This window comes from Arachis duranensis, chromosome 8 (genome assembly GCF_000817695.3).
Source record: "Arachis duranensis cultivar V14167 chromosome 8, aradu.V14167.gnm2.J7QH, whole genome shotgun sequence".
NCBI lineage: Eukaryota > Viridiplantae > Streptophyta > Magnoliopsida > Fabales > Fabaceae > Arachis > Arachis duranensis.
In genome coordinates this window covers 41,818,238-41,839,145 of record NC_029779.3, presented here as the reverse complement: position 1 = coordinate 41,839,145, position 20,908 = coordinate 41,818,238, and the positions used below count along the sequence as shown (strand labels likewise).

The window sequence follows — 20,908 nt, the reverse complement described above, 5'->3', positions numbered from 1 at the left end:
TAGACTTTCAGGTTTCGGTCCCCAATATACCAAAGCCGTCATTGTTGCTCTTTTTCCATCAAAAGAGTTACAGTTCAGCCACCTAAGAATACAGAAGGCTTTGGTTGAGGAAGATCGAAAGAACCACAAGATCCAAATTCTTCCGATGATTCATGTTTATAAATTCAGGTACGCTTCCGCATTATGTTATATTTTTGGTGATTCAATATGATGATCTGGGTTATTGAAAATTAATTATCGTAACATGTGAATCCCCGTACAGGGGTTCCACGAGATGGCATGCATATTCTGGTAGTTATCATTATCGAGCAAGCATAACAAATTAACAATCCATTGTAAGAACCAACAATTTTGTAGTGGCGTTGTCTACTGATGCAATCGACGTAATTGAGTGTACGGACACCAGTTCTGGAGGCCAAACTGCAATAAGCAATTCGAAGCGGAGTCAAGTTTGGATCCCGTAAGCATGAACGAGGGAAATTAGGTTTCTCCATGAACTGCATCCCTCTCCGCATCATTCATAATTACAATCAATAACATCATCGCTAGTTAGAAGTGAGCTTTTGAGCTTGAGGTGTTTCCGTGTATCCTCAAGTCCGCGAGTTAATTATCAAATGAGGCTGCATATATTAATGCACCGAGCCACCGAGCTGCCTTTTTAACGTCATCGCTAGCTTGCTGCCGTTTCAGTTTCAGTTTGCATCGCTAAATCGATCTACCATCTATTCTACCATCTATTCTACTGTTCTATATATCTATTATCTTTTAGGTTTTCATCTTGATGGGTCTTTGGCCCGCCTTCAATATAAAGATCAAAATCCGATAATCAAGTAAAACTTATACTAAATAATATATTGATCAAAATGACAAAATTTTAGATTAGATTGAATTGAATTTTGTTTCAAATAAATTATATAAATTGGATCACATTTTTTATATATTCTTTCTAAACAATTGCATGAATTAGATAGAGTTTTGCAACTAAGGATCACCTAGCCAAAAGTAGCGATGAAATAATGTAACTAATAAGGACCCTCTTCTTATTAGGGAGGCGTTAAAACATTGGTTTTTTTCATTCTTAGCAAATTTTTTTATAAGACTTTTTTAAAGAAATTTTAATTAAAAATCATTCTTATCTTTGATATACTACTTAAATTTTTAAATAATTATTATAATAGACAAAATCATAATCTCATAAAATGCAAAAATGCAAAATCAACAATTAGAATATTATAAGAAAAAATATAACTAGAAAATCCACTATTAGTCCATGAACTATGTTACTCAAAAAGAGCTTATTTTAAGTTTTTAACCAAAGCTCATCTTTTTAATAAAATATTATAAAAACACTTTCCTCATCTAATAATTACCACTTTAATTATGTTAATCTCTCTTCCAAGGACAGGGACAAGCTATTATAAAGTGGAGAGTCAGTTTCTAGGGAGTCTGCAAATTATAAAATGCTAGACGTAATATACTATCAAGTGTCATGCTAAGAGTTATACTAGCACCAAAACAGTAACTTCAACTCCAATTTTTCAATATAATAATTTTTCTTAGAGACACTCAAATACCGAATAACAATTTCAGCACAACTCAGAAATGCTCATTCTAGGGAGAAGATAAATCCATGTCAATAGCCATACTGTCAGCTTCAACAGAGGCAGGAAATGTCATCTCCTTCAAATGGCCAAAAGAATTGCCACCTTCCTCTGGAGTAGCACCACCATTATCGTCCGGGACACCATCAAATATGCTTAAGACATCACCAGGCGCATGCAATCCAGCGTAATCCTGATAACAGTCATGATTCTCTTCCATAAGATAATTCTTCACTTCTATTCCTTTCACATGCGCATCATCATACTTGTCTTTTATGTGGCCATGCTGTAGAGCAATCGCCCTGTGCCGAGCACTCCAGTCCGGCCGACTCCAAAGGTAAAGAGGAGGTGTTTTGTTGTTCCAGTCTTCTAATTGCTTGTCGCGCACGTCAACTGAACCCGGGAGATAAAATGCCTGGAGGGATAAACAAAATGCAAAACATGAGCTAATATAAATGCATGTCCCTTTGTTAATGTTTGGAAATTGGCTTTCGGACACAAATACAGAAACAACGAGACAACAGAACTGGAGACATAAACAAACACCATCCCACTGCGTCTACAGTCTACACCCTTTGTTTTGTTAATTAAAAAATAACTAGATTTAAACTCGCGCGCTAAAATGAATTAATTTTCATATATAAGAAAGTATTTAATAAAGAAATCTTAAAAATTGATATTAAACCTAAATAAAATTGTAAAGACATTATACATTCTAGTATGTGAAAGAGTTCATCACCTAATACATATGTTTAGCAAACTTAAATACTATAATGCAAGAATAAAGCTATTAGATGTAATGTAAATATGAATATAATATTTCAATAATTGAAAATAATATTTATTTTTTAATGAATCATGACATCATATATTATTAACATTATTATTATAATTAATGAATATTAAAGAGAAATAGCATTGCTATTAAAGTGAGCAAATTCTTTAGCAAATGAAATGTGGTCATTAACCAAATTTTTTAAATAATTGTGCAGAACATTAGCAAGGATAGAGGAGAAAGAGTGAGAGACATTTGATTATGTGAGAGGAGATAAAGATGTATGAAGTGAATGTTGATTTATATAGTAAATATGAATAGAAGGCAAAATAAAATTAGAGAATGAATTAGGTTTTATTAATCAATTTATATCTATTAAAGAGAAATACCATTACTATTAAAAGGCATAGAGTAACCTACATAAAAATAAAGAATTAAAAAGTTACCCAAAAAAAAAGTTAAAAGGAATTAAAAAGTTAAACTAAACATTACATAAGAATAAAAGATGATATCAAGATAGAAAAATTATAAAATGACAATTTCACTCAAATGTTTATATAGCAATATTAGAAGTTATCTAATATGTCAAGGATTCATTGTGTCATTTATTTTTCTTTTCATACATTATAAATAAATTGATAGATAGATAGATAGATAAATAAATTTAATTTTCGTAAAGTAAAATTTACTCTCTAATTAGGATATGCAATATTAAAATTTAGATCATTGATATGAATTAACATTTTTTATATTATATTTTTTTAGAAGTAGATAATTTAATGCGTGAAATTATGAAATTAATGCTAGATTAATTATATAGATGTTATTCTCTATAGTAGTATAAATGTGTTCTAAGATAGATGTTTTCTTCCATGTTATTGTATGGATGACATGATAATTTTATATGAAACGTATAAATTTATGTGTCATTCATTCACCATAATAAAACTTTGGACTCTCCTTTTATATATTATAATAGATTTAAATACACAATTAATTAGTAACAACCTTATTAATATGGGTGTCAAAAGTGTTTTGTGTATGAATAATGTTTTACAAACAAAACTGGAAACAAAATAAGAAATTTCTATTTCATTGTCTTGTCTCTATTGTCCTCACTTTTGGGGAGAACAAAAAATAAAAAATTTTCTATCTCCAACAAAAAAAATTAATGTCTCGATACCTGCCTTAACATTTGTGTTTGAGGGACAATTTCAAACATTTTCAGTTTTTCACACAAGATCAAGATAAAAGTTATGGACATATAGCTACAACTTACCTTTCCTGAAAGCATCTCATCATCCTCCCAAATCAAATCATATCCACCTTTCTTTCTGTCAAGTCTGGCAAATCGAAATAAGCATAAGGTAGATGAACTTTTTTAATCCCATATCAAAAGAAATGGGGGAAATAAGTTGAAACAATAGTACAATACTAACCGTTTTGTTACTTTTGGCACAATAAGTACAAGGAGTTTTGGCTTAAATGTCAGTGCCTTGTCAATAAACTTGTTAGCAAGATAACCATTAACTCCGAAAGGAGGATTCAACCCTATGATCTAGTCAAGTATTGAGAATGAAAGAAATTAACAAAGACATTACATGTTAACAACATTCGTGTATCTAAAATAACAAATTAAACTAGGAAACAAATGCTTTGCTGGGCCTTACAAGTTGAGAACCGTTTGGTAACTCTTCTGCAGTTACACTCATCCAATCTCTCTTTTCAAAGCTGAAATCATTCTGCATGGAGAAACAACCTTAGAAATACATGCCCTCATTGTAGAAGGAAGGGGAGAAGAGAAAAGAAACAGAAAATTAAACAATATAAAAGAATGAAAGATCATAACTACTTTAAAAACAAGACTATCAGAAGCAGCCACAAATAGAACTAACCAGTGCACAAGCATCCCATGTTAAAACAGGAATCGGGAAAGGGTCGCACCCAAGAAGCCTAACTTGACAATTACGTTAGTGGCTTTGATAACACTACCAAACGTATAAAGTTACAAGCATTTGTTAAACTTAGCCTAGACAACGCACATATTTTTTTAACACGTCAAGGAAAAGTTTTTGTTGATAAAGTAAGAATTCCATTAAGATGAGAAAAAAGAAATACAGAAAATGTTGGGGGGGAATGTTCAAGAGCTTTACACCAAAAAAATGCTATGCTAAGTGCCTAACCGTATCCCATAAGACATGTTTATGAGAAGAGAATCGGTCATTAAAAGTGTTATGCTCCAACCAAATCGTCCAAATAGTGGCAAAAATTGCATTGTTCCACATAATTTTTGCCTCTTCTCTACTACCAAACTCAACAAACCTAATCAATAGAAGTATATCTAGAGTTGCAGGGCACACCCACATTCATCAAAGATGCTAAACAAATTATATCATAAGAAACTAGTCATTGAGCAGAGCAAAAATAGATGGGAATTAGACTATGTTTTTGCCCCACACATAATACACACATCAGCAGAGATAGCCTTGTGTGGTCTTCGAACCTTCAACAAGTTCTTGGTAAATTAAAGAGCAAGTTCCATCTTAGAAATGACAAAATTCAACAAACTTCTTTATGTATCAGGAACCCTAAATTAAACAGAGAGGAATGCACTCATAAAACTCATTTATTTAACACAATTAATGATCCTAACACGGCACAGACATATTCTAAATTGGTGGAACCTTTGCAGCACACCCAATATACTGATGCACTAATCCATTAGAAATTATCGTCACAGCATGCATATAACAGCCCCCCACTTCACAGAATTTTTCGTTGCATTTCGATCTTGAGAATGTGCTCATTTCCTAAAAACCAACATATCTAGAACATATTTACAAAACATGCATTTACCAAAATCCAAAGTAGCCAGCTGTGAAAGGTTAGAACTAGATCAAAAGATATACCTTGGCTTGGATTAAATCATAGTTCTTAAATAAGCATGGCTTCCCCATCTGTTCAAGCTTTGATTTCATCAAACAACTGAAGTCATTGGAACCACAACAAAAGTCTAAAACCTGATAAACAATAACATGTAATTGTAGGACAACGCAAGTTAGTCAAAACAATAGTAAAATCCAAGCAATAACTTAATATACCTCCCAATTTATTTATTTACTTTTCAGATTGAGAAGTTCCACAACAATTGAATGTTACAAAATTTTAATGTTTCAGAAAACATCATTTATAACCTAATGTTTGTATGAATTAACATATAAGTCACCGTCTTCTGACCTTAGAAAACAAATACTTCGCATATAGGTATAAGACAGCAGCTCTTAATGAAGCCGAAAGAAGGACATATATCAACCTACTTTAATTTTGTTTTATTTTATTAACATCCTACCTTAAATTATACACTGAAGATTTCATTCGAAGCCCTGAAAACTTGAATGATTCAGAACTGAATATATATATTCTTTCACTAGAGTGGAAAATAGTACTACAAGATGTACAACCATCATTCTACTATCAAGATCACTGCATTTACTCCATAAAACAATACAATTAAATCTAAAAAATGGCATGGAAACTGGAAAGATAACTTCTCTGTGCCTACACACTACACAGTACATACCATGTCACCATTTTGCACATACCAATGAAGCCTATCAACAATCTGCAATAAAAGATGTCTCATTAGTAAATAAGAACTTGAGAAAGGAAAAACATTGAAAAGATTATCCAGTATAATGAATTGTAGCGTATTAGTTCACAAAATCATTACTTAGAAGTAGTAATCGGTGTTAGAATCAGTAATTACGTATAACAGACATTATAAAATCAGTAATTCTATGACATTGCCTACTAGTATATTATTTAAGGTATTATTCTCTGTTGTTAATAGTACTACTTTTCTCCCATGAAGCCACATAAACATACCATTACTTCATTGCCTTGTTACTTTAAAATTCTCTTACACAAACTAGCTCTTAGCCTCTTATCATAATTTTAAGGGTTAATTACCAATTCCGTAACCGAAAGATTCAGCTACTGACCAAAAAGGTCATTAAAAGATGTTATCGACAAAACAGCCCCTAAATAATTTAAAAATACGACAAAAAGAACTAATCAATATTATATTTTTTGTAAGTAACAAAAAAACCTTTCATATTTAACAAATGACTTATCCATTAGATCTAAATTTTTGTGGCAACATTTGAATAAATATTTAAAAGGTGCACAGAAAAATTCGGAACAAAATTTGATCTATAGATTTTTCTTTTTATTTTTCAAAAAGATGTGGTCATTCACAATTTAAAAAAAAAATTTAATTCACTTCATAAAAAATTACCAAATTTTAAGGATGAAAAGATCTTATTTTTCTAATAATGATTTAAAAAATTTGCATTAAAATTTTATCTCTAAAGCCATTTTTTAGAATATATTTAATATCTAGTTCTTTTTGTCGTGTTTTTAAATCTTTCCGGGCTTATTTGTCGTTAGTATCTTTTGGGGTTCGTTTTGTCACCGATGCTAACCTTCGGGTACCATTTTAATAGTTTACTCTAATTTTAATAATAAAATTACCCATTTACTTTTTTCAATTTCAGCAATGAAAAAATTATTTCTAAGATGTATGCTCAAGTGTATTACTTAAATAAAATGTGGTAACAAAATTATTAACATTATAAAACTATAAACTAGCAAAAAATAAGAAGTTTAAACAGCTAATTACATTGTGTATTACAGAATGTTTATAACATGAATATTACTTAACGGACTTCATACAATATCTGTCATACATTTCACAAAGAATTAACTCACACAAAAGTAACGTTTTATTAGATTAAGAACTACAAAGATTCATATTCATTTAAATTTATTTCATTTATTAATATTATACTTATCTAAAGAATTGCATACACTAAATTTTATTTTAAATCTTCTCTCTATTTTAAATATTTTTACTTAATTAATTATGTGTATGTAGTTTCTTAGGTCTATACTATCATAACTTTTTCAGATTGTTGATAAGGCTCAAGTTAAATTAACTCATTTCCTTAATAAAGTTGTTCAATATTGAAAAAAAAACTAATGCCTTTTGTCCTAAGTACTCCTAACTAGTAACTAATTTAAAACTAAGAATAGTTTTTCAAAATAGTAGTATATCAACAAAGAATTTGAAATGAACATAAGAATCACTATAACTTCGAAAGAGTCAAATACTATACTATATTATTACAAATGACATTATCCCAAATAACATATTAGAAAATAGAAACTTGACCACTAATGAAACAAATCAAACATGTGAAGTCTTCAAAATATATAATAATTCACATATTTGATCCAAAATTATTATAAGCAAAAAACGGATATTCCAAGCATTTTTACACATTTCAGCTAGTCATTCCCTGGGAGTAATTTTATATTTATATTTTTTACTTTTTTTTTTCTAAGCAGGGAGTAAATATAGGCATTGGCAATGAATTACTCATACGGTGAAACCCTCCAAACATGTACACATGTATACACATAGCTCGAGCAACCGAATAAGAAAAGGTAAAATATGTCAGCCTCTTGGCAATTAGTATTTAAAAAAGAAAAAACATAAAAATAAAAATAACAAATTTACCTCTTTCAGCTTGTCTATTTTAGTGAAATGGCGACCAAAGGACGTATATCGCATACCATGAAGAAATGGAGCAAGATAGACTTTAAGTTGCTTCTGTAAGTAAATTGACAATCAAGATTATCTTTCCAATAAAAACTTAAATGTGTTATATTTGTATGAATATCCAAAGTAATGCCTGCAGTGCCAAAGCATAACACTTTTTCCAAGGTGCTGATAACTATCAACAGAAAAGAGAAGGCTTATTGAAATTGCAATAACAGAGTAGAGTTGCTTTACGTGTGTAAATAAAATGTATACAAAGTGAAATGAAGGCTCTAGTAGCTGTATACAAATCTGACATCTCTCGGATATAGTCTCTATAGCGTTTATAAGTGTCAGGCATCCCTCACGTCAAACATTTTCAAGTATGAGTGTATGATGCACAATGGAATTAGTAGTAACTAGAAAATACATCGAGATGGGTATCTATGGTAATTACCTGCGATAGGGATTTAGGGGCAGAGGTACCAACATAAAAGAAAATATGGGAACAAAGCTTGGGTTTGAAATTCCTCTACAAAGGCATATAGATCTAAGAAACCACTTTTTAATTACTATTCCTAATTACAACCGTAAAATAATGAGCTTAATCCACTTTCCATGTCATTTTCTTGTATGCATGAAAATGATTTATTATGGATGATAGTTCAAATAATTCTAATACTAAAGATTTAGAGAAATTCACTCATGTGGTTTGTATATGACAATGAACAGCTAGCTGATATATTGACTTTGTCCTATAAAACTCTTTTGATTGAATCTATTTGTAACCAGCATGCACATGACATATAAAGTGTTAAAGTTAATATTTAAGTTGTAGCAGCAATATATCTACTAGAGCTCATTATTAGAGTCTTATGTGGATAAGTTATGTACATAACATTGTTTATAGTATAAATATCCTTATGTGTGAGACGATACATCATACATTTCTACCAAATTCTTTAAATATCAAAGCAAAGAAATTTTACTTAAATGAGGACTAAACTAACCAAACTGACCACGAAATATTTAACATTGACAAAACTAGAAACTAATCCCGCATATCAATGAAGAAGGGAGAAGTCAATAATCCAATACACACAAAGATTACATCCGTTCGACAAAAAATGATCAAATTTTAACTGACAGTAACGGAGCGTCTTACATGTGGCGTGAGTCATTAGTCAAGAACTGTTAAAGGGTTATCTGTCTATTTGAGAAGTTAATTGGAAATGGGTATCAGACATCTATTTGTACTAATAATCTAGGTAAGGCGCTTGTTTACTACAAGTTCACAACTGACACAGGCTCAGCCCAAGAAAATCCTAGGTGCTGTTTTATTCTGTAGTCAAGAATAGTAACATAATTATATTACAGTTATGGTAAATGTAATCAAGGTAAGTTGTTTCAACCTGCCAAATAAAAAGCTGATGGAGGATCCCTGGTTCACAAATAGCTTTTGCATCCTCGATACTACACCCTTCATCTAACTTCTGTAAAGCTGTTTGAATGGCCTACAAGAAAAGCCAAAATAATCCATAACAGAGCCCAAAATGTCTCGTTCTAGATTACGAATGCTTACAGCTGCATTCAAGTAGTAAAAAGCAAGACAAACCTTAACAGAGCCCTCCACTTTCCCTAGAGTAAGGCTCTTATCAAATCCTGTTTCTGTGAAACAAGTACTTGAACCAAAGCATTGATTGTTCTTCTTGAATTCTTCCTCATTGACTGTAGACATTGATTCTTTCACCAAAGATAAAATTCTGCATAACAGTAATGTTCAAATTGTAAATACACAATCAATCTCTTTCTCTAAAGTGTATCCAATATAGTTCACAATCATACTCTTTTTCCATATCAGCTTGAATAAAGTCAGGCGATGTTTTGACTTTTTTCCCCAGAGGCTTGTCCAAGCTCCGTGTTTCTGTTCTTTGACTAACCAATTTTCGTTGCAGAGATACAGCCTGTTGTATTCTTGAACTCTTGTGTGTGTTATCTTTACCCAAAATCAATTTACTGCCAATGCTTGGTAGAGATCTACCGGACAAAGACTTCTTTTCATCTTTCACATATTTGCCAGAAGCAACAGACTCAAGTGATCCATGTGAGAAATATAGACCTTTTTCGTTATCTCGAACTTTGGTAGAACTATCATTTTGGATAGCCATGCTTTCCCTTGTAACAAGCTTAGTTGCCAATGACTTCTTATGAGGAAGATCTTCGAAACTTTTCCTCAATAGTATAGCATCCTTCTCTTTGCTGAATAATTTGTGGCCTTGTTTCTTTTCCTTCACTTTATTATATGGAAATACTAGATGATTTCTAGCAGGAGTACCAAGTTCTGGAACTATCTCATGATCCCTGAACAACAAAGGATTAGAAACAATATAGCAATGGTATAGCATATGGAAAATAACAATCAAAAGACAAATTTGCATTATGAAATTATTGAACAGTAATAAGTAATAACTTACATACAATACATCAAAATACGACGATCAAGTAGGTTATCCCAGGCCCTTTGTGGAATGCCTTTTTCATAATCAAATGTGAGTGGAATCTCCCTTAAGAAAATAACATGAGACAAAGAGGTACTTAGGACAACGCAAATAAATAAAAATATGCAGAGGAATTTCAGCAATGACACCATACTTGATATTTGATTAAAAAAAAAAGGAAAGGAACAAGAGAAACCAACTTGGGTAAGCATTTCCTGTGGTAAGCCTTAGGGCAGCGTCGACATACTGCAAACTGCAAATCATGAACATTCCTATTTTCACCTTTTCTGCATAAAGTGCATATGTGAAGAGGACAGATAAATGTCTTGTCAATAACAACTCTCTTTCTCCTTTCCTGTTGCTCCGCGTCAATGCCGGGGTAGAGTAGCCTTGCAACACATGCAGGATGGTAGTGCTGACCACAGTTTGCAGTAATACAAGGAAACACCTAAGAGAACCAAACCACAAAATTGCTTCCATTTAACCGTAAAGAAGGAAAACAAGTAAATTAAGCTCAACATTTAAAACAATACGAAATGACAAAAATAAAAAGACAAAAGTTGAAAACTGAAATTCAGGAAAGCTTTCTTAATATTTGACCAGCACAGAATATCACGATTTCAAAGAGAATAAGAGATACAAGACAACAAGTCTGTAAATGCTTCCTTTCACAGTAAGCGTAATCGAATCCTAATGTCCCAGAATATTCAGGGAAAAAAGATTCATAAGAATGGTCCACAAATCCTAATGTCCCAGAATACTTGTTTTGCAAACATATGGGGTTAAAGTCTTTGTAACAATATTTTCAACTTTATGACTTACAAACACGTTGTGCATAGAACTCATTAACTCAACATATATTTTTAATAATTCTAAGACATTCTATCCACTGTCACATGTTCTGTGTCGTCATAATGGACAGCGGTGCACGAGATATAGTAATGGCAGCATTGTTTTCATACAAAACCATCAGAGGTGGAACAGTTTTCATGTTAATTCATTTAGCAAAAAGCTTCAGTATAACAACTCACAGGTTCCATAAGCCATATCTCAAATGCAGCTTAAACATTGCTTCTTGCCACCACATTTTGTTATAATACTCTAAGATAGACCTCCACAAGACCAAATTTTCCCATATAAAGGTATAATACTCTAAGATAGACCTCCAATCAACAGGTGAGCTGGCCAAGTTCTTTCATGTAGAACGTTGAATGCATCAATTGCTTAATTATCCAGACACCCTCTTTATCAGAATGAATACAACAATGCCATTCACATGAATAAGTATCGTGATTCCTTTAGAAATAATTAGAAACCCTTTGGATAAAATGGGGTGACCGTAAATGAAAAGCTGAGCAGTGTGAATCAAAGCTTTTCAAACCATACCATTGGTGCTAGTCTCAATCCATATAAAGAGTGTTCTAATTTCAAACTACATTAACTGATAATGTGGCCATTCCAGTAGGCAGTTTGACGTATGGAACCTCCTTAAGGTCAACATGCAAAAACCTATTCTTGAAATCCATTTGATGTCATGGCGAATCTTGGCATTCAGCAATGGAAAGAATAGTATGCACCACAGCACCAGAATCATCTTAGTGACAAGTGTAAAGATCTCATTAATGGTCAAGTCTATACTCTTGCTTACATCTGTTAGGGCCCTAAAGTGGGAATCTAAGAAGTGGGGAGGAGGTCAATGCAACTAACACGAGTCCAATATCTTGATGAGACTATGGTGTAATGTTTGTAACAACCCAAAAATTAATTGGGGTTAGCCTCAGTAATAACTTGGCTTTGCCAATAAAGTAAAGCATAATGGTCGGGTTTTGTTTCCCATTGCAAAACGCTCATTGTGGTCTGACTTATGAATGTAAGAATGATGATTGAGTGCTCTAAGTTAGGGAATGAATAATTGGTTGTGTTTGAAGTTTGAACAGTGGGAAACCAGATGTGTTAAAGGCAAATCCATTGTCCTAAAAAATTGTCTCTAATCCTTTGTCCACAACTAATCAAGTTTTTATGTCCTTAGTCTATGTATTTCTATCTAGACAATATCCAAATACAGCTTTAGAGATTAGGGCCTAAATAGCATTTATTATTGTGATGTTTCCTGTAAGACTAAGAAATATGAGTTACATTAAAAATATTAAAAAATAATAAGTATTTGAAATGTACCTCTGCATTTGATGATTCATCAGATGAACCCAAGTTGCCACAAGCAAAGCATTGATGCTTCTTATTTTTACAATTTTCACAGTAAAAGTTTGGAAAGGCCTGCAAAGTTTAGATTTGGTCTTATAAAGCTACAATTGGAAGTAGAGACATATATTGTTAACACTAAATTTGAGACTTTGAGATGAAAATGAAACAGGAAGGGAAGCAAAATAATGGGAAGTTTCAAGCAGAGTATTCAGCATCACTTGCTTTCAAAAGTGCTAATGAAAAATCTTAGTTTTTATTCAATTTGAAATTCTTTATTATAGAGTATAACCGAAGAGGAGAACCAAGATAATTGGGTCCCATTTACTCTCTTTTTTCCACTCCTTATGAGAAAATACATCCAAACATGGCTCAACTTATATTTGTTCTACTTTTTTTCTTAGAACAGCTGAAGGGAGATAGTTACTTACTGTAACTTGAGCTTTAGTGAATCCAAGAGAATCGCACAATGAATCTTTACCATCCTCTATAGTTGGATGGAAGGATCTTAAGCATCTTCCTTCACAGCTGAATTATTGTAACAAAAGTAACTAGTTCAGTAAAACAAATGTGAAAATGCCCTAATTTCTTAGCAATACATAAAGGATGGAGAGCAAAATAATGCAAGTCCTTATAACCATGAACTTGTATTGAGAAGACATACGGAAGTATTTCACCACCATTGTCACAAATTGCACAAACAGTATCATAACCAACACTTTGCCCAACATTGACGCCAAGTTCACCATCGGACTTGTCACTCTCCTCCTCTTCTGAGTCAATTATAAATTTTGGTTTTCTAGAGGATCGAACATCCTGCCATTAACCAACATAACCTCAAATAACTGAAATAAGAAAGAACATAAAAGAATAGCTACATAAATAGAAAAACAAAGAAAAAAACAAAGAGCTAACAATTTCGCTGACCTCATGGAATAGTTCATTTGAATCCCCCTCTCCAATGAAGTTTAGCAGATACTGTAGATTCAAGTTTTTTATTAAAGAAAAAGTAAACAAAAAATGAAAATGATGCCATATGGTGAATCCACATTGTATTCAGAAAATAGCAAAGGTCAACGAGTGATTAAAGACAAATCAAATAAATAATCGAGCAATTATCCATCCATAAGAATTGAGAATGTCAACCTTGCAACTCAACTGTATAAAGCCAAAGGAACAATGGCAGACATCAAACAACTCTATTATTCTGTCATGTAAATAAGTTGGTTAACATTTGAGAAAAAGGTTCAATGGCTACCCCATTATCTGTAAATATTTTATTAAGAATTAAAATTTTAAAAATAGGAAGCCATCTATTGTGTAACAGGCACCAGAACAATTAGCATAGTAATTCAATTTTTGAATGCTAATATATATAAAACCCCATTTAATTGCACAACAAACCCAAAAGCAAGAAATAAGTGGTATATATGCAGGCTTGTTTCTATCAATTGCATAAGTTATCATATAACCCTCTTTAATGTATTCTTAGTAAAAAACACAGTAGTACAGACCTTAGACTTTGCGAAATCAGCATCCCTTTTGGCGGCCTCTCTAATCATTGACATATGATTTATAAGATCATTCTCGGACGGCATTACATCAAATGAGCTGTGAAACAGAACATATATTAATTAACGAATTGGAATATGCAAAAGACCGAATATTCACAAATGACAAAATGAAAATTCATGCCTAAAGGCCTTCATTATTTTGTTCCAAATAGAAACTCCAGTTTTCTCTGGATTCCATTTCACAGCATGCAGCCAAGATACTGTGACTAGGACTGTCCTAAAAGCACTTTCAAAGCACTTCCTTGGCCTTTGCAGTGTTATCCGGTTTTTGTCCTTCAAAAGCACTGAAATCTCCGGCTGCTGCTCATTGGAAAGTTCGAACCTCCATCCTATAATCTGCTTATGAACCTTCTGGAGTCCGTCATCAGCAGTGCCGCGCAAATATACTTTTGTTCCCGAACTACAACTGATCTCATCACTAGTGCTCCACAACAATGTCAAACTAGAAAGTGGTGCAAATCCATCATTCTCATTTTCAAACCAATAATCGTTAACAACAGATGGAATAATCTCACCCTCTTCATCAGATGATGCCATTAGATGTCCAAATAATCTAAATATTCTACCTTTTGGCACTTCAAAAATCATAACTAATCTATGTTGATTACTTGATATGGTATTCAAACCAACCAAAAAAATGTTATTAAAAAGATTCATATAAAACATAAAGTGAGAGGGAAAAAATTGAAGCATTTAAACTTTTATCTTAATTGTATGTAGCAAGAATTTAAAAAATAAAAAAAATAAAAAAGATTATCGTGTAATATATACTTATAACAGGAAATATAAACTTCTCTTTTAGTTTCAATGAACTCACTCACCTCAACCCGATATTTAAAAAAAAAGCACCATGAAGAACTCATAGTACTAAAAAGATGTTCTTATTGAAAAGCCTCATGTACAATATCTTTGTTTTAAGGAGCTAAAATACTACATTTTTCTTCCACGACCAGAATATCTATGTCAAATACAGGGACACAAGCCAATTAAGACACTTCGTTTGGTGAAGAGAGGATGAACTCTCACACTCCACTGCACGCCACATTGAACCAAAACTCTTGAATCTGAAGTTAGTAAACTAAACGTATTTTATAATAAAAAACAAAAAACAATATATTGGCAATTACTCCAATACCTTTGAAAATTAGAAGGAAAATTAACATTTTTTATGTATATAGGAAAAGTATATGGAACCAACTAATAATCAGCCAAGAATTGACCAACATAATTAATTATAATTAGTTTTATTAATTTATAATTTAATTTGTTTTTTAAATTATTATTGACCACGTTCAAAACATGAGGGAAGATACGCTAGTAATAGGAGAGTTCCATATAATTAATTATGTTTTATTAATGCGTAACATATGAAACATAGAAATCATATCCAAAACCATCCAATTTACAAGGAAAAAAAACATCCGTGTGCCTATCAGTAGCAACATCTGGTTAAAGTCACCGGTGCCTCTGGTTTACCAGTTGGCTGATTCTTGGCTTATATAGAATTGGTTCCCTAGCATTGTTGATGTATATATTATCGCATAATAACCATAATTGTATACGTATTAAAACATAAAACAAATCTTTCTATATATTTTATTTTAATAAAGAGTATTGTATTTAAATTAAACTCTATATAATTAATTCATCACATTATTTCCATTTTATATGTCAGTATAAAACTTGATAAATACTTGCCTAATCTAAAGTATATTTAGAGTGTGTTCTAAATTTATTTTTATCTAAATTTTATGTATATATTAGATTGGTTAATTATATGATTATTTTAACCAATATGAGTTAGTCAAATAGTTAGTTCCGAGGTTTTAAATCTGAGAAAATTTAGGGCAACACTTTTATTAAAATCTAGCGAGTACTTATCAATAATTTTACACCCTTAAATATAATCTAACACCATAAAAAACATTAATAATAGCTAGTTAAGAGCTACAAATTACACAATATGCTTGCTCCCAACACTCCTTTTCAAATCTAGCTTTGTACTTTATTTTTGCTATTCTATCCGGAAATAAAAGAGAAAGCGATATTTTCGGTTCCATTCTCTTTATTTTTCCAATTCTCTAACTTTTAACTTTTAAGTTCCATTTCTTTCTTTACATTTTTTTTCGTCACCCTCAAATAGAACGAAAAGCAAAACCAGGAGTAAAATATACATTCGAATAGGTAGCTAATATTCAAAACGACCACAACTTTTGTTCATTATTCAACTGAACTTCTAAACGATTGATTAGTTCAAACTAAAAGCACGATGTTAAAACGAAATCAAATAGAAAATGCACTGGGAAAAAAAAAAACCTTACTTGAGAGCAGAAGAAACTTGAAACCTAGAAGACCAGAGTTTTGGTTTAGCTATGATTTCATCTTATTAGACGAAGAAGAAGGGAGAAGAGGCAAGAAATGAAGACTGAAGAGACTCATTAATTGTTGATTTCAGCGAGTGACTTTCCGGTTTCCATTTACGAGCATGTTTAGTGCGTGAGTGCTGCTTCAGGATACTTGCAATACACGCTGCCCTTGTATTTTGTAGTCCTATTCGGGAAAATGAAAAGGGCATCACCGTAATTTTGGTCCACATTCACAATTTTTTAAATACATAAAATAAATTCATTATTTCTCAATGGTGGATTATATTTGTATAGCGTAGAGATCCGGATGCTATTTCGTAGAGAAATAAATATTATTGTCATTTGTGGAATAGTTATTCGACATCTGGCCCTTCTTTCTTTATATAGGGAGCAGCTTAATAAAATTTGGCAGAACTTGTTCAAATAATAGCTACTTAACATTGTTCACCACTTAAATAACAATATTAGGTTGAGGTTTGTAATCAATAATTTTTATTCATGGAGAGTGTTACTATAGTTACTTATATTTTTTCTCTTCTGATACATACAAAATATCTATTCACAATTGATTTAACACATAATAATTAATAATTTTTTAATGAATATATTTTGAGTTTATTAAAATAATTGTCTTGTAATAAATTAATAATCATCTATTTATATGTGCAATATAATTAAAATATTAACTAATGAAATATATCTATTGAATAAAATATTTAAAATAATATTAAATGACCATTAAAATTTATTATTTTTAGTCAGTAATTAATCATCAATAATAATAAATCCAGAAATTTTTAACGGTAAAAAAAGTATTGTACATGTAGTATAAAAAAAGTTTTCTATTAATATTATAAAACATAATCAATTTTTAAATTATTTGATTAATATATCTATTAAAAAGAACTTAATAATATAAAACAACAAAAAAATTATTGAAAATTTATTTATTTTTTGTTTTATATTTTAAAAAATATAGGATAATTTTATTGTCAATTTAACCAAGCACTTTCATTTTAAGAAAATAATCTTTTAAAGTAAAAAAATAAAATCTCAATCTTGAATTTATATTTTTTATAACGTGCCAGTTTGCTATTTTGATTTAAATTATATTAGAACCTTATTTTCTCATTTTACCGATTTCTTCTCTTTAAAAGAGCATAATCTTTCTTTCTAAATTTATATGTTATAAATAATTATTTAAAAAAAATCATCTTCTATATAATTACAAAATTAACTTTTTATTATAATATTTTTAACAAAGAATACTTTTAACTATAGCTAACTTCAAAAAAAAAAACATCAACTTATAAGCATATTCTTTCTAATCTCAAAAAATTAAAAAGATACAAATTCAATTTAAGTTTGATTATTCATATTTTGATTGCACATATAGTTATCAAGTTGATTATTAAGTGTCAAACATTGAGTTAAGAAAAAAAACAATAGATAAAATTAAAGTAATTAGATTACCTTTTCAAATACTAAAAATAAATCAAATTAAATTAAAATTAATTTTTAATAAATATAAATAACAATAAATGTATTTAGTAAAATAATTTTTAAAATTTAAAAATATTATAATAGATATTAAGATAAAGTCTAAATTGGTCTCCTACGTTTAGGTGTAATTTTGTTTTGATCCTTAAAATTTAAAGTGTCCTATTTGAATCTAAAAAAATTTCATTATTTAACTTCAATGTAGTCCCACTGTGAGATCAAAGTTAAATAATTAACAAAATGTCATACATAACAACAAGATCAATAATCTGAAAAATAAGTACAAGCTCTATAGGCACAAAAATAACCGTGGATGCATTAATACATTTATTTATCATTCTCCTTAATTCTATATAAAATATTTTATTTAAATTGTAAGAAAAATGATAAATAAATGTATTGATGCATCCATAGTTAATTTTGTGCCTCTGGAACTTGTACTTATTCTCCATATTATTAACCTTGTTCTTGTATTACTGTTATGTAGAGCATTTTGTTAATTATTTAACTTTGACCTCATGGTGGGACTACATTAAAACTAAATGAAACTTTTTTGGATTCAAATAAAATATTTTAAACCTTAAGGACCAAAAGAGAATTATGCCCAAACATACGAGACCAATTTAGTACTTTACCCTAAATATTAATGTAAGAATTAAATTTAAATATCAATTAATATGAGTTATATTAAATTTTGTAATTTTGATAATAAGAACAAACTAACTTTAAAAAGTTTTTTTTAGTTGTTTTCAAAAACACTCAAAACAAAATATTTGTGCTTTTGAAAAATACAAACACTTTTTAAAAGATTTTACCAAATCAAACATTAATTATAATCTAATCCTTTTATATCGAAGATATATAATGAAAAAAAAAATTAAAAATAGAGATATTTTGGATATATCTTACAACCCAATTTACTGACTTGAGCATCTTTTTACAAATATTTACCCCTTGTTTTTTTATTGTCGATGTGTAACTTATTTCAATAAAAAAATTTGTAAATACTCATCAAACTATATGACGGCCAACTTCCACAAGAATATATAATAAGGCCGAAAATAAAAACATATAATGTATAAAGGAATAATAAACATTTTATTCCATTATAGTGATCAATTCTTAAAATATCAATCTTTGTACCTTATACAACATCTACATTTTTATCCAAAGAAATAAATTATGATTATTATTATATCAAATGGATTTAGATTAATCAGTTCTTTTTGTCCGACGAGTGCTCCTTTTTCAGTATTTCAAAGACGCTACCATCATAAACGCCTCGGATAGTTTCTTTCTGTAGGAGTCCATCCTTGTCTTTACCAATCTTGTACAAGAGGTGCCATTCAACAAAACTGCCAATCCTGTCCATCAAATGGTTATCATCAAGTTTTGAAATGCAAAACTAAATAAGCATTACTATTCGTACCCTCTATTTGAATTTGATATCCAATTTGGCATTCATCATAAGTTCCAATATTCTTAGACTCTTGGTTGAAATTCCTAACCCTTTTTAAGATTAAAAATATAAAATAAAGATAAAAATTTATTTTTGATGTACTAATAACTAAAAAAGTATATACATTTATTTAATTATATTCATTTTTTAATAATTTTTTATGCAGTTAATATGAAAGATGAATTTATTGATGGTCCCACCTATAAAATCAATGATGAGAGATGACACTTTATTCTCTAAAATTATTTTATATTTATCAGTGCATTAAAATTAAATTCTAAAGATAAAAAGTGTGTAATCTCAATTGTCACTTTTGAAACAAGTCAATAATATGTCACTATTATGATAATAAACGTTTTATTTATAAAAATTTTCTGAGTTTTGAACCCCAAAATTGCTTTTGGGTAGAAAAAATTAGCTCATCAAACTATTTATTATTGATTGAGTAGAAAATTTTTCAGAATTTGAAAAAACCAAGTATTTTGAAAATTGGATTGAATTAGTTGATTTAATGGAGTTAACCAAAATTGAATATCGTGTAGATCGGTCAAAATTGATAAAAGTCGATTAATTAATTGAGCTAATACTTTTTTAATTGAAAAATCGGTTCAAAAATAAAAAATTAAAACAAAATCAGTTTTTTGAGAAAAATATATCTTATGTATAAATATATTATTTTATTATATTCAATTTAATTCCGATCAAATCTCAATTGAACTTCTAAATTTTTAAAACTTTAGTTACCAATTCAACTATGAGATTCGATTTTCATAACCCAAAAAACCTCCAAATAACATATACCATATACCATAAAGAAACCTTGACAAAAGACAATATTTTATTTGTTATATGAAAATCAATGGCACATTATTATTAGTTTGTTTCAAAATATGGTATTCAAGTAATCTTTTTTCAACATAGAGGTTATTAAGTGGATAAACCAAGATAAAAGAACAAACGAAAAAATAATGGATTACCAAAGATATATTGTCAATTATGGGGTACCACAACAGTCCTACCTTCCTTTCAAATCTTTTGGCTGTCTATTGGCCTTTATCATCTCCTTCAACTCATCATATGTCAAAGCATTTGGATATGTATGTGCATGCTTAATGAAAATTTCTTCAAATTTTGAAGGAACAAACCTAAAACGTTTGTCAACAAGTACATTATTATTGTTAAGAGTATAATTAGGAGACATATCCTGAAAAGTGAATGTATAAAATTAAATAAAGCAAACTACCTTCCTTCGGTATCATAGACACCAGTGTCACTTCCATGTTTACCGAATTGTATGTTCTTCACTTCAATTGGTAAAAGTGGAGATGGAAATT

At 30.2% G+C, this 20,908-nt stretch overlaps 2 protein-coding genes across 4 annotated transcripts in view; both read right to left on the bottom strand.

The window, feature by feature from the left end:
- Positions 1 to 1,322: 1,322 nt before the first annotated feature.
- Positions 1,323 to 16,746, bottom strand: LOC107462828 (protein ENHANCED DOWNY MILDEW 2). 3 transcript variants are annotated; one of them, XM_016081506.3, is made up of 19 exons: positions 16,571 to 16,746; positions 14,371 to 14,802; positions 14,190 to 14,286; positions 13,603 to 13,653; positions 13,340 to 13,491; positions 13,107 to 13,203; positions 12,652 to 12,750; positions 10,677 to 10,924; positions 10,453 to 10,542; positions 9,824 to 10,339; positions 9,594 to 9,741; positions 9,391 to 9,492; positions 7,958 to 8,050; positions 5,957 to 5,998; positions 5,286 to 5,396; positions 4,047 to 4,118; positions 3,816 to 3,934; positions 3,656 to 3,719; positions 1,323 to 2,016 (listed from the first exon to the last, which is right to left on the bottom strand). In XM_016081506.3, the coding sequence occupies exons 2-19, from the start codon at positions 14,784 to 14,786 to the stop codon at positions 1,612 to 1,614; spliced, it is 2,922 nt and encodes a 973-aa protein (XP_015936992.1). In that variant the 5' UTR covers positions 14,787 to 14,802; positions 16,571 to 16,746; the 3' UTR covers positions 1,323 to 1,611. The 3 variants fall into 3 exon arrangements, with proteins under 3 accessions (XP_015936992.1, XP_052108372.1, XP_020985296.1); XM_052252412.1 differs by having other exon boundaries at positions 7,958 to 8,047; XM_021129637.2 differs by lacking the exon at positions 7,958 to 8,050.
- A 2,404-nt stretch (positions 16,747 to 19,150) lies between these two features.
- LOC107462829 (probable peroxygenase 5) overlaps positions 19,151 to 20,908 on the bottom strand; it is a 5,456-nt gene continuing 3,698 nt past the window's right edge. Inside the window, exons 4-6 of the mRNA XM_052252413.1 lie at positions 20,818 to 20,907; positions 20,594 to 20,719; positions 19,151 to 19,479 (exon numbers count right to left, since the gene is read on the bottom strand). Coding sequence (XP_052108373.1) covers positions 19,332 to 19,479; positions 20,594 to 20,719; positions 20,818 to 20,907 — 364 coding nt within the window. The 3' untranslated portion in view covers positions 19,151 to 19,331. The remainder of the gene's footprint in view (positions 19,480 to 20,593; positions 20,720 to 20,817; position 20,908) is intronic.